We start from the raw sequence: 12,680 nt of genomic DNA, 5'->3' as shown, positions 1-12,680 counted from the left end.
GTGCGCGGCTCCTTGAGTGCGTGTGAGTGCGAGTGGTTCCACAAGCGAGCGGGGCTTGGGTGGGGGTTTGTGAGCGGGGCTCTGCTGTCCGTCCATGCGAGCAGTGCTGTCTCCCAGCCCCGTAACACGTTGTGGAGCTGGGATGCGTGGGTTATAGCTGGAAGGGCTGAACGCAATTCTTCCGAAAGTCATAAATCAAACTCTTTCTATGAATGAGAATGTCATCAAAGAGATCAATTGCAGGAACACATTCACAAATAAAAATCCTCTTACGTATTTGCCGGGGCTGGGGATCCCCGTCTAAAACCATTAAGTGAGAAGGCGTTTAGTCATAATTCACTTTTATTGCTCTTTTAAAACAACAGCTTGGCTGAGCTGCGGGCGCAGTGAAACCTCGGCCTTGGTTCTCCTCCTTCCCTCTGCTCCAGCCATGTCCCTGCGGAAAGCGAGCAGCCTCACCGGCATTTTCACTCCTCTGCCACTGGGTTAGATTGGACCGCAACGTGCGTGTAAGGGTTGGGGTTTCTTTTGTGCCCAGATTTCCGGATGCTGACAACGCTTAAAAATAACCAAAGCAGAACGAGCTAAAAAACCCCCAAATATTAAGACAAACACTCCCCTCAAAAAAAAAAAAAAAAAAAAAAAAAAAAAAAAAAAAAAAAAAAAGAGGCAACAAAACAAACAACCAGAAAAACCCAACCAAAACCAAACAAAAACCAGAAACATTAAAAAAAATAGAAAGAAAAAAAAAAAAAAAAAGAAGAAAGAAATGTGCTACAAGGTTTAAACTTCTCGCAAACTCCATTTAAATAAATGGGGGAATTCAGCAAGCAGGAGCCGCCCCCGAGGCTCCGAGTGAACTCTGGGGCCACAGCGGGAGCACACTCCCACGGAAAAGCCGAAAGAGCCGGGATCGTCCCCTCAGCCTCAGTTCCGTGGCAGGAAACGCGGAGCGAAGCCGCGGAGGGGCGCGGAGGGGCCGGGATGACCTGAGGGCAGGGGGAAGGGGCAGTAGCTCCCCCCTCGCCTGGCCGCGGAGGAGGGAGGCTGTGGAGTGTGTTCCTCCTCTGCTCCGACCCTTCTCACGATGTTGCCCCCGTGCTTAGTGCGGGCAGCAAAACCCCGAAAGCCCCGCCAAAAAGACAATGCAACAAGAGACAATGGCATCCAAAAGGCAGAGAAAAAAGATTTCAGGATGCTGGAGACTGTAAGAAAAGTGATTCATCGGAATTTACTGGTAAAAAGAATCTACTTGTAGTAAACCAATTGGTTTTTGGGTTTTTTGTTTGTTTGTTTGTTTGGTGTTTTTTTTTTTTCCTTGGCGGAAGGAAAAAAAGCACTGATAAGATGTCAGCCCTTTTATTAGTAAGCAGTCCTAACCGCTGTCTTTTTTTCTCTGCTTTATGCAGTATTTATCACAACTGGTTTACAAGAATGAAATAAATGTCTTTACAACTGTAACCATAGCCAAAATTGGCTCAGTATAATACCATAAGTGCCTCTGGAGTGTTGTTGCTCTTCTTCTCCACTCCGCCCCCCTGCAGTTTAAGAAACTGAACCTTTCCAGAGGGCCCTTAACCATCCCTGCCTCTGTAGTAAATCAGAACAAATAGACATACTGAGGGCACCGAGATAGACGCGTGGTGGAGAGAGGCGCCCTCCGGTTTTGGCTGACAGTGGAGAGGCCGTGCAGATGCCGTGGGATACGGGCTGACCTAACAGCACTCGGAGAGCTTTGCACCTAGGAGAGAGTGTTGTAGTTCATGTGGGAGGGAGGAGCTTGAGGCTGTGTATGTGGGTGTGTGCGTGTATTCGTGAGCGGGGTGTGGTGGCGGGGAAGAAGAGCCTTTTGGGTTTCAAAACAAGCAAGAATCGAGCGTGAGAACAGAGGTACGTAAGAGCCGGCACCTGCAGAAATAGAGAGGGGGTAGCCCCTCCTGGGGCTGGTGTCAGGGGATATGACTTTCCATCCATCTTTCTTCGAGGCTGACGTTTTGCAGAACTTCTTTTGAAGACTTTTGGTGCCGTCCTTTCTGCCTGCAGACGGCTGGGTGCTCTGGGACAGACGGATGCCCGGCCTTTACCTCCCCTTTCCCTTTCCGCATACGTAAACCGAATATGAGGTCGTAACCCACATCTCGCCGCCGTCCGTTCTTCTCTGGCCACGGACCCATTTTTTGACCCACCTCCCCACGGTGCCGGGGAGGGGTAGGTTGGAGTCGATGCTCAGCGCGGTTCCCAAGGGTCCTGGGGCGGCCTCTGCCACTGGCCATCTGCCACCTCTCCCCACGGCCGACCCGGGTGGCGGAGCGCAGGGACAAAGGGGCCGGGGCTGCGGGCCCTGCACCTCTCGGCGCTCCTCTGCCCCTGCCCCGGGTCGCCTCCTCGGGCTGCGACCTGCGGCACCCCGGACAGCCGACCCCCCACCCAGTCCCAGGGCGGACGGGCGGCAGCGGCTCTGCGGGAGCACAGCAGATGGACTGCGGGCCATCGTCTAATCGTTCGTCCTCCTGCCCCCGGCTCCTCCTTCCCTACGCCAACCCTGGGCCGGCGAGGGTGAGCCCGGCGGAGGTGCGGGGGGAGCAGGGAAGAGGGCCAGAGGGTGGCCGGTGAGCCTGGGAGAGCACAATGGCCGTCAGTCCCCAAAGCGCCTCATTTCCATGCTAATGTCCGCGGCCGCCTGGTGATGCGGCTGGACAAGCCCCTTTAACTCTTGGCGTGGCGTTTGGGCTGCGGCGGGGCAGGACCAGCGAGATCCCTCGGCACCGGCACTGTCACCGTCTCCATCTCCACCAGCATCCCATCCGCATCCCTGTCCTCGGTCCCATGCCTATTCTCTACTTTATCCTTACCTTCATTCCTGTCCCTATCTCAATTCCCATCCCCGTAGAAGTCCCCGACCGCATCCACGGTCCGCTTCTCATTCCCGTTCCAAAGGCCAATGTTCTCAGCACTGTCTCTGTCTCTCTCCGCCCCATTCCTCGCCCCGTGCCGTGGATTCAGTCGCCTCCCCCCCCATCCTCCCCCCTCCCCGCCGCTGCCCCGGCCGACGGCAGAGGTGCCCCGTGCAAGCTTGGTGAGCAGCAGAGGTGCCCCGTGCAAGCTTGACAGCGCCCACAGCAGGGTGATGCTGGGGCACCCTGGCAGCAGCACTCACCCTGGAGGGGACGGCCGGTGGGCTCCGCGGGCCGGGCGCAGCCTCCGGGTCCCTCCTGCCTTCCTTTCTCAGCTGGCGGACGAGACCCAGGGGGCTGCCGCGGCGGGGGTGTGTGTATGTGAGTGTGTGAGAGTGTGTGTGAGTGTCCCGCCCCACCCCCCGGGGGCCCCGGCGGCCGCCTCCCTGCCCCGCGGTGCCGTGCGCTCGGAGCGCTCGGCGTTTAAATGCCCCCGACGCGGCGCTGTATCAGCGACAGGAGCCGGGGAAGCCCCGCGGGCGCCGCAGCCATTGGCTGCCGCCCCCCACGTGCCTGCCCGCTGCCGGCGCCTTCGTGTCATTTTCCTGCCGGCCCCATGGAGGAAGTGGGAAAGTTGGCGCGGCCCCGCCGGACGCTGAAGACCCGGTGGCGGCGTGACAGAGGGACGCGGCGAGGATGAGCTCCTTCCTCGAGTACCCCGTCCTCGGCGGCGAGGCGGGGGGCTGCGCCGCCCGCGCCTACCACCCCGACCACGGGATTACAACTTTCCAGCCCTGCGCCGTCAGCGCCGGCAGCTGCAGCGGAGAGGACCGCTTCCTGGCGGGCCGCGGGGTGCCCATCAGCCCCCACCGCCACCATCACCACACCCCGGCCCAGCCCGCCGCCTACCAGCACCACGGCGGGCTGGGGGTGTCCTACGCGCACCCCGGCTGCGGCCCGACCTACAGCGCGCAGGGCTTCGGAGCGGCGTACGGCCCTTACACCCTGGGGCAGGACGCGGAGCTGGGCGGCGGCTTCCCTCCCTGTGCCCCCGCCGTGTACTCGGGGAGCATCTCCTCGTCCGCCGCTGCGCAGCACCCGCTCCCGCCCCAGGGCTACGCGGGGGCCTCCGCTCAGTACGTGCCTCCCCCGTACGGGCAGGAGCAGCAGAGCCTGCCCCTGGGCACCTACAACCATGCCCTGTCTCCCCTCCACGCTGGCCACCGGGAAAACGCCCGCTCCCCCTCCACCGAGACCTCGCCGCCGGCGCAAACCTTCGACTGGATGAAAGTGAAAAGAAACCCACCCAAAACAGGTCAGTGGCCGGCGGGTGGGCCGGGGCGGGGGGCCGCTCCTCTCTCTCTCTCTCTCTCTCTCTCCGCGGGTGCGGGTAAAGAGGCGCGGTATCCCGCGGGGCGCTGGGCAGGTAGGGCGGCCCTCACCTCTGGGAGAAGTCGCGGCTGTCTGCCCGCGGAGCTGAAAGCCAGCGCAGCTTATTCCTCACTCGTCCCTGACTCCCCGCTTCTCCTCCTCTCCCGTGGTCATATTTCTGATAATTCATAAACCACTTATCAAGTTTGCTCTGACACTAGAGGCTGACTCCGGTTTAGCACCTCGCACTCCATCACTCACCCTGCCGGGGTTTCCCTCTTATCCTAGGAGGTTCTTGCTCCCTATCGCTTAGCCGGTGTGGACATATTGATTACATCGCCTATAAATCATTTGCGCTCACTTACTTACCGCTGCATGTCCCCTCGCAGGCAAGGCTGGCGAGTACGGCTTCGTGGGGCAGCCCAACACCGTCAGAACTAACTTCACCACCAAGCAGCTCACCGAGCTGGAGAAGGAGTTTCATTTCAACAAATACCTGACCAGGGCCAGGCGGGTGGAGATCGCCGCCTCCCTCCAGCTCAACGAGACGCAGGTGAAGATCTGGTTCCAGAACCGGCGGATGAAGCAAAAGAAACGGGAGAAAGAGGGGCTGCTGCCCATCTCCCCCGCCACCCCCACGGGCTGCGAGGAGAAGGCGGAGGACTCGTCCGAGAAGTCCTGCTCCTCGCCCTGCAGCGCCTCGCCCGCCTCCTCCGCCTCGGACACGCTCGCTGCCTCCAACTGAGCCCGGCAGTGCCCCGACGGCAGCCCGGCGCGACGCCCCCGCCAGCGCGGCACGCGTCCGTCCCCCGCCGTTCTGTCGGTCCCTCGGTCGGTCTCTCGGTCGGTCGGTATCCCCGAGAGGTGCCGGCGAGCTGCCGCTCCCTCCCCCGCTACCTCCGCCGCCGTCCGATCCCGGGGGTGCCGGCTCCGTCGGGTCCCGGCACCTTGGTGCCAGGGGAATTTTCTTCCCGGTCCCCCGTTCCTTTTCTGCTGGAGGAGCTGTGTTGGCATAAGCGTAAGGGTCTCCCTCCTCCACTGCAAGGACGCTCCACCGAGTTTCCCTGAGTGAAAGACAGGTTATTTAGGGTACATAACCTCACAAAGAGATGCACTATTGCAAGTGTTTACACGACTTATAGGACTTTCATCCCCTTAATTTAATGTATTCTTTGTTCGTGTCAATGAGTTTGTTGCTTGTAAATACTTTGTCCGAGAGATTTATCTTTTTACAGATTTTTCTAGAATGATGTTTCGATTATCAGGTTAAGCAGGGTGAGTGCATTCGCCAAACTGGATCCATTTTTATATTGGTAAAGTAGACGACTGTATCAAGTAAACGTCTTAAGCTCAAGCAGATACCTCGAAAAAGTAGCGTTATTTCTTTAAATGTGACAAACAAGGCTTCAATTGCACTAGGTTTTTTAAACCTTACCCGGTGTGCTTGCTCCCTCTCTTCCTCCCCCTGTCCCCAAAGCTGTGTTGGATTATGCTCAGCTGAAGGGTACAACCATCTGAAAGACCTCATCCCTTCCTATTTTCATATTAACCTTCCTTTAGACTCGATGTCTTTTCAAACTACTCGTGAATGTGACAAATGGCCAAATGAATGTATAATTTCTGTGGTTGGTGTCCAGACCTTTGCATGACGCACCGTGCTTTGCTGTACTGCGGGTACACTGAGTTCTATCAGTTGTCGTGTGTGAGCAAAATGTCCTCCTGATTTTTCTGTACAATCACGAATGGCGCTGTGATTCTACCGGTGGTGGAATCCAGGGCAGGATTTACGGGTCCTTATAATGTCTGTAATAAATATATTCCACTTTCAGGTAGCCCTCGTCTGCCTACTTCTGCGTGACGTCAGCGCTGAGTCACAGGCTGGGCTCAGCAGTTCTATTTCCCTTATTTTCTTCTACTGGGGTCTTTCCAAGGGGGAAAGGGAGTGAGAGTCTCACAGCCTTACTCCTCCTATGTTGTTTTGTCAGAGTCAGAGCTCTGGCTGCCCAATCTGACTTCCTACACAAAACTTCTTCCTCTCCTATGCTCAAATAATACTGTTTTTAGACAATATAAGGCCCTTCTCTCCATTCTCTGCAACTGGGAGGAATTTATGATCCCAATCTAATTCTGAAGCACGAACAGGAGAACTTCCTGGGTCAAGTGCTAACCTTTTCACCTCGGGATGGATGCTGACACTTAAATAAACAGAGCACCCTCCAAAAGCAGAAACTCTCTTCAGCCAATCTTTCCTCACACTGCAGGCCCCTCTCCAAGGACTGCACGTTTAATTAGCTTGGGCACTAAGCTTGTCCAGCTTCTCTCTCCCCCCCTAAGCTGCCATCCCCAGTGCTTGGCAGGGTGCCAAAGTGGGAGATGGTTCCCAGTGTGTTTTTGGAGTTAACGCCAGCCCCTTCCACCGTCTCTTCCCCTCTTTCTCCCCTCAGCCCCCTCTCCGCCTTTTGGTGTACAAGAGAAAGCTCTTGCAGGTAAATACGATAACTATTCCCAGAAATGTCAAGTGAACAGCAGGTCGGGAAGGGAGAGGAGCCTCTGTGGGGAGAACTTGGGTGGCAGGACAGAGCAGAGGCACGCTCAGCTGGACGGGGGATATCGCCGGTCACTGATGCCTCTTGAATTACAACGCAAACACGCCTAACATCTCCTTCACCCGGCCCAGCTGCGGGAAGTGCTACCGGGCTTCTCCTGGGGCTGCTCTGCCCACGCAGGCTTTACTTTGCGGGATCCGCAGAGAGTCAAGGAAATTTTCTTCACTTCGGTGTCAAAAGAGACAAGCCCTGATTTGCAAGGCGCGGCGGCCATATCAAGAGCCGAGCTATCTGCAAGGGAGCAGGGCTGTCTCCAAAGGCTCCCGCCGATGCCTCGATTTCTTTCATTTCCCCGCCTGCCATATACTTTACCTTTTGTTTATTAGTGTAAAGCCACAAAGCAAAACAGATGGCCTTCTTCCAGAGCCTTGGATGTGTTAAAGTGGCATTTACATGCCAATGAGGGCATTTCAATATCGAAATCTGGATCTAAACATAGCTGGAATCCGGATCTACAACTCGATTCCACCAGTGTTGTTGACTTAATGTGTTAGAAAGAGCGGCCATAAATTACAGCCTAAATACGAGAGACAAGACAAGTCAGTGCGTCAATCTGCGATGAACGATTCTCGGCCAAAGAGTCCCATCTCCTTCCGAGCCCAAATCCTATATATACATATATTTATGTATTTATTTCTTCATCCCCCACACTCCCTCCACCCCCACCCCCCCACAGTCATAATGTATTTCAAGCAAAGACGCTCCAAACCTCCCGATCCTGTCTCATTTTATTAACGTTAATACTATTTCGATACCATCAGCCTTTGGGTTCAGGGGTGCAGCGAAGAGAAATGAAAATCTCTAGCTTATAGTTTCTACCACAAAAATGTCGCTAACCCCCCCGCCCCCAAAGCGCTTATAATGAAGATAATAATTTACTTTTCAGCTTATAAGAATTTTTTAAACTCATTTTAAAATAAAAAAAAATAAAATTATTCTCTCCGGAATCTCAGGAGGAAAAATGAAGAAAAAAACCCCCGTCCCATCGAAACTCGTCAACAAAAATCGCATTCAAATGTCAAACGGAGTTTAGTGTCTTCCTATCATACTTAAGGCCATTTCTGCTGTTCACCTTTAAAGTTTACTTTTGGAGGCTATTGAGATGCTTTGGTGTTTTCCTCTGGGGCAATCAGATTGAAACCGATCAATATTTACTCAGTCTGAAAGGGCTGTTGAAAAGGCAGCTAACAACAAACTGCTTAGCTGCTCTCCCCTCTTTAATCTCAGGTTCACCGAAAGTTCAAGCAGAAATGAATTCGGTGATGGGTCACTTTAGAATAAATCCCAGTAGTTAATCTCACAGCCTTGATAAAGGCAACAATTACAGAGTCATCCCTCTCCCTCTCTCCCTCTCGCTGTCTCCCTGGCAGTGGCAACTTTCCTCTCATTTTTGACCAGCATTTTTTTTTTTTTTTTTTTTACTAAATTCGAACAGCTTTCCGCTATTTTGTGGAGACAGCAAAAACTCGGCATCTTCCCCGCGCTGCATCCGACGCTCAGGCGGGTATCCCTGGCGAGAGGTACATTACTGGAGTGAGGGGAAAAAAACCCCACATCCCGCAAAGGACCCGGCATTTTCACGCAGGGGTCCGGGGGCAAAGGGAGAAGTGCTTGGGGCTTTCTCCTCAACAGTGATGAGGAAAGGGGCGGATGGAGAGGCACCCGGCAGCTGGAGGCGCTGGTGGAGCCGCGCTCCCCTCTCCATCCTGTATGGGGAAAGAGTAGAAAATCTGGGCAAAACGCGAGAGACGTCGCCGTTAATTGCTGGGACTCTTCAAAGGCCAAAGTTCACATAATCACTGCATAAATGCATGCTTAATAGGGACTTATTAGTAACTCTCTGATGGCAGCTCACGTTTGGGCTATAGACTGGAGCGGCTTTTTCCCGGCAAACTGCTTTATCTGAGCGATGCCCCCTCCCACCCAGGGACTGCCGGGGGACCCTGGGCACGGAGGGCGAAGAGCTGCCGGCCAAGGCCCCGGGGATGCTCCGAACGAGGCCGGAGCCCGGGACAGCAGCGCTGAGCTGGAGACGGCCCCGGGGAGGCCGATCCCAGCCGCGGCACGGCCCGGGACCCGGCGGGGACACGGGGCTGTCTTTTTTTTTTTTTTTTATTTTTTTAGGGGGGAAAGAGTCGTATAAGAATGTTTTGCGTGTCAGCTTATGAGCAAGATCTCCTGTTTGTTTTTCTTCAGCAATTGGCTCTGTGAGATCTCAGTAAATTGGTAACCACAAAAAAAACCCAAAAAAGCAACCCACCACCAAACAAAAAACCAAAACAAAAAAAACCAAAACCCCCAACAAAAATCCAAACCAACCAAAAAACAAACAAAACCAAAGAAAAACCAAACAAAAAACCCAACAACCCCCCCATAAATAATGAAATTAATAATATATGAATAAACAGATATGTAATTTTTTTGAGAACCTTCCTTCCTTCCTTCCTTGCTTGCTTTTCTTCCTATTTTTTTTTGTCTGTCTTTCTCACTTTTTCCTCTTTCTCTTTCCCTTTTGCCTTTCTCCTTTTCCAAGACAAACATTCCTTTTCTCCCTCAGGCACACTACTTGGCCGACTCTCATTGTTAACATTATTCTTTTATGGTTTATGTGTCATAAAATATTACAGGCCACAGTTACTCTTGTTTCAGGCTCGGAAAGACCAATGAAATCAATGGGTGATCTAGAGAAAAAAGTCTTCTCTTGTGCCTAGGCATTTGGGAGCAAACTGTGTTGATTTTGATCATGCGAAGAGTCCTCTTTGCCATGTAACTTCAAAAGGATTACACATTTCACAAATACGAGCAGGAATGGGTTCGGAGAATGCTTCTGTGCTACTTTTTACAGGGTAGTGACACAGTGTAAAGCCTTTGTTCGACACGGAGAATATTTCAACTATTACTTTTACCGTTATTTTTGTTTTCCAATCTATTTTCCTTGAAAGCGTATGTCTCACGAAGTTACATCGGGACTACTGATTCTGATAAAAATGTGGTCGAATAGTGATCAGCCTCGAGTACAATGAAACTGGTAGTCGGCTGATGACTTCTCCGAGTGCCCAGTTTATAAACACAAACTCAAAGTATTTCAAAACTTCTCCCGCTCAAGAAAGTAAAAGTAGAAAAAAAAATAAAAATCAAATAACCCCAAATACAAGAGGGACAGAGGGAGGTAAGAAGCCAATCTCAGTCACAAACTCTCGTGCCTATGTTCACATCAGTCTCAGATGTGATGCAGCCAGTGACAGCCGGAGGGATTAGGAATATACAGGCACTCATGGAGCATCTTGCTCTCCAGAGTTGCAGACAGTGTCTGAGAGGTCGAAAGGCAGGGGACGAGCGCGCCCTGCCCCGATGTTTGCCCCGGTGTTTGCCCCGGTGTTTGCCCCGGTGTTTGCCCCGGTGTTTCCCCGGTGCCTGCCTCGATGCCCGCCCGGCGTCTCGGCGCTGCGCAGTGGTTCCTGTTTGTATCCGATAAGCTTGGCTTTGCCAAGGTACTTATGCATGTTCTCATTCTAAACCATGCCGGGTTGTAACTCTCCGCCAGCAAAGAGACAGAGAAGAAAAGAAGAAAAAAAAAAAAAAAAAAAAAAAAAAAAAAAGGAAGAAGAAAAGGGGAAAAAAAAAGCAATATGCTATCGACTATCATAAATTAAAGGGGAAAAAAAGAACAAGGAAATATCTACTTTGAACACTTCGCTAACTCATTTTGTAGGGATCGATTTCATTCGCAGCTGTCTTTGTATTTGATCTTGGTGAAATTACTAATACGAGGAGCATTCGTTGTGTGGATTGGAATAACGGGGGCGCGGGGCCGCTCCTCTCGGCCCGGGGCTGCCGGGGCCGCGGCTCCTCCGCACCCAGCTCAGCGCGGCTCTCCCTCGGGACCCGCCTGCGGGCACGCCAAAAGCCAGGCTCACCCGAGGGGTACCCTGGCACCCATCCTATCTCTGCCCGAGCCTAAGGTGGCACCGCAGCGCTGAGCCAGGGATGCCGCTTCTGATGTCCTTTGTCTATTAATACAGCCATCACCAAATCCCGGATAACCTCCCGTTCCCTCTGTCAACACCCCTCCGCTCCAGCCCGTGCTGGGGGAAGAGGGATGGGACCTGCCATCGGGGTCCTGTAGCAAGGGGGTGCCCCTTTTAGGGGTAACTTGGTGACAGATGTTGACGTTTCTAGGGAGCTCGGTAAACAGAAAGTTGGACTGGACTTTTTCATAGCCCATGTGTTTTTCATCATTCCCCGTCAGGCTCAGACCAAAGGCAGAAGCTTCCCTCTTCACACTCCTCATCCCCTCTCATCTTCAGCAGTCACTCAGTCCCGGTGACAAGCAATAAAGAGCAGAGAAAACACAGGAGACCAGCTTTGTTAAGTAATGAAAAGAGATGGGGGCGAGGATGAGGCTGGTGGTGGAAACAGGGGGCCTCCTCCACTGCACACCGGTGAACCTTCAGGTGCAAAACACACCTGTATAAATCACAGACCCCTTCTGCGAGCAGTGGGGGCATATTGGAGAGGTCTTGGAAGACAAACGCTTGTCCAAACTTCCCACCTCATAAGGAGGTGAAGGTCATGGAAAGGGCTAAGCCACAAAAGTGGGAATTTCTACACAGTTTTAATTGAAACTCTTCCATTCCAATAAAACCAATTTTTTTCTTTACTTTTGTAATGGGTATATTATGTCAAATAACTCTAGTGCAAAACATCAGTTGCAGTGGAAATGTCATCCAAACATCAATTTATTTTCTTCATATAGTTGTGAAATATTCCTACTAGCACCCAGCAAAGGTAGACACGTGGACAAGATTACTCTGTTTTGCAAGAAATAAAATCCCTGCAGCACAGCTCTGCACTATCAGTGAATTTAACATCCTTGCGTAGTTCTATGGACAGATGGGTCATAAAACAAAAGGCATTGGTGGGGTAGTGTTGTGTTCTTCATGCTGTGATGGGGAAAAAAAAGGATAAAAAAATAACACTGTCTAGAAACTGAAAGGTGATCCCATCTGAGCTGAGCCATCTGAGAGCCATGCATATTTCACTGCACAAAAATGTTATCTTGGAGGAACACTCCTACCAGCAAACAGTATTAACATGAACAATATGTTTCAACATAGAAGTGGGTATTGCAGACAGGCAGGACCCCATGGGGCTTTGCAGTTCATTACATCCCTCTGTATATTTTATTTTCTGTATTTCTGACAGCGCTATGAGGCAAGGCAGTGATCATGGAAATAGAAGGTGGGGCAAAAAGGGTCTGAGAAGACCTGTCTTCAGTGACAGAGCTCAGATCCCACTGCACAGGAAACATGCAGTGTTTTAGTTTTTTTCTATGTCCATAGGAATATGTATGTCCCCAAAAACTTTCACGTAAAGTTTCATGTAAAAAGGCACCACCCAAGCATTTTTCGAGTCAGCTCACAGATTGAAAGCTTTGAAAGATTTTGAGGCTTGTACCTGATGCATATTTTGGCTTTGAGTGGGACCTCCTGTGGCTCATTGCTCAGAGAGACTCAGCTCACCTGAGGCCCTCAAGTCTGTAAATTCAAAAATTAGCCTCGCTGAGCCTGGAAATCCACCAGTAAAGATAAGTTTCTCTCTTCAGATCACATCTTTCTCATCCCAGGAGTTGAACAGCATTTATACAGTAAAGCATATAAACAGCATTTATACAGTAAAGTATATAACACAGCCAAACCCACAGAAAATTCTGCTGAGGACCCTTTAACGAGAGAGTTTCAATGCAAATCAGAGGAGAGACACTAGAAATCCAGATAATCTCTATGTAATCCCCTTTTTTGAACATCAT

At 51.9% G+C, this 12,680-nt stretch overlaps 1 protein-coding gene across 1 annotated transcript; it reads left to right on the top strand.

Moving 5' to 3' along the window:
* Nucleotides 1-3,518: 3,518 nt before the first annotated feature.
* Nucleotides 3,519-6,088, top strand: HOXA1 (homeobox A1). The gene is made up of 2 exons (XM_066325609.1): nucleotides 3,519-4,209; nucleotides 4,655-6,088. The coding sequence occupies exons 1-2, from the start codon at nucleotides 3,591-3,593 to the stop codon at nucleotides 5,008-5,010; spliced, it is 975 nt and encodes a 324-aa protein (XP_066181706.1). The 5' UTR covers nucleotides 3,519-3,590; the 3' UTR covers nucleotides 5,011-6,088.
* The last annotated feature ends 6,592 nt before the right edge of the window (nucleotides 6,089-12,680 follow it).

The sequence above is a fragment of the Sylvia atricapilla genome, chromosome 1 (genome assembly GCF_009819655.1).
Source record: "Sylvia atricapilla isolate bSylAtr1 chromosome 1, bSylAtr1.pri, whole genome shotgun sequence".
NCBI lineage: Eukaryota > Metazoa > Chordata > Aves > Passeriformes > Sylviidae > Sylvia > Sylvia atricapilla.
Note: the sequence above shows the minus strand (reverse complement) of the source record. Positions and strands in the feature narration are given on the sequence as shown.

Excerpts from the sequence above, each read along its gene's own strand:
- HOXA1 (XM_066325609.1), top strand. The coding sequence starts at position 3,591 with ATGAGCTCCTTCCTCGAGTACCCCGTCCTCGGCGGCGAGGCGGGGGGC. Across the intron at positions 4,210-4,654 it reads AAGAAACCCACCCAAAACAG|GCAAGGCTGGCGAGTACGGC; the intron begins GTCAGTGGCCGG and ends GTCCCCTCGCAG.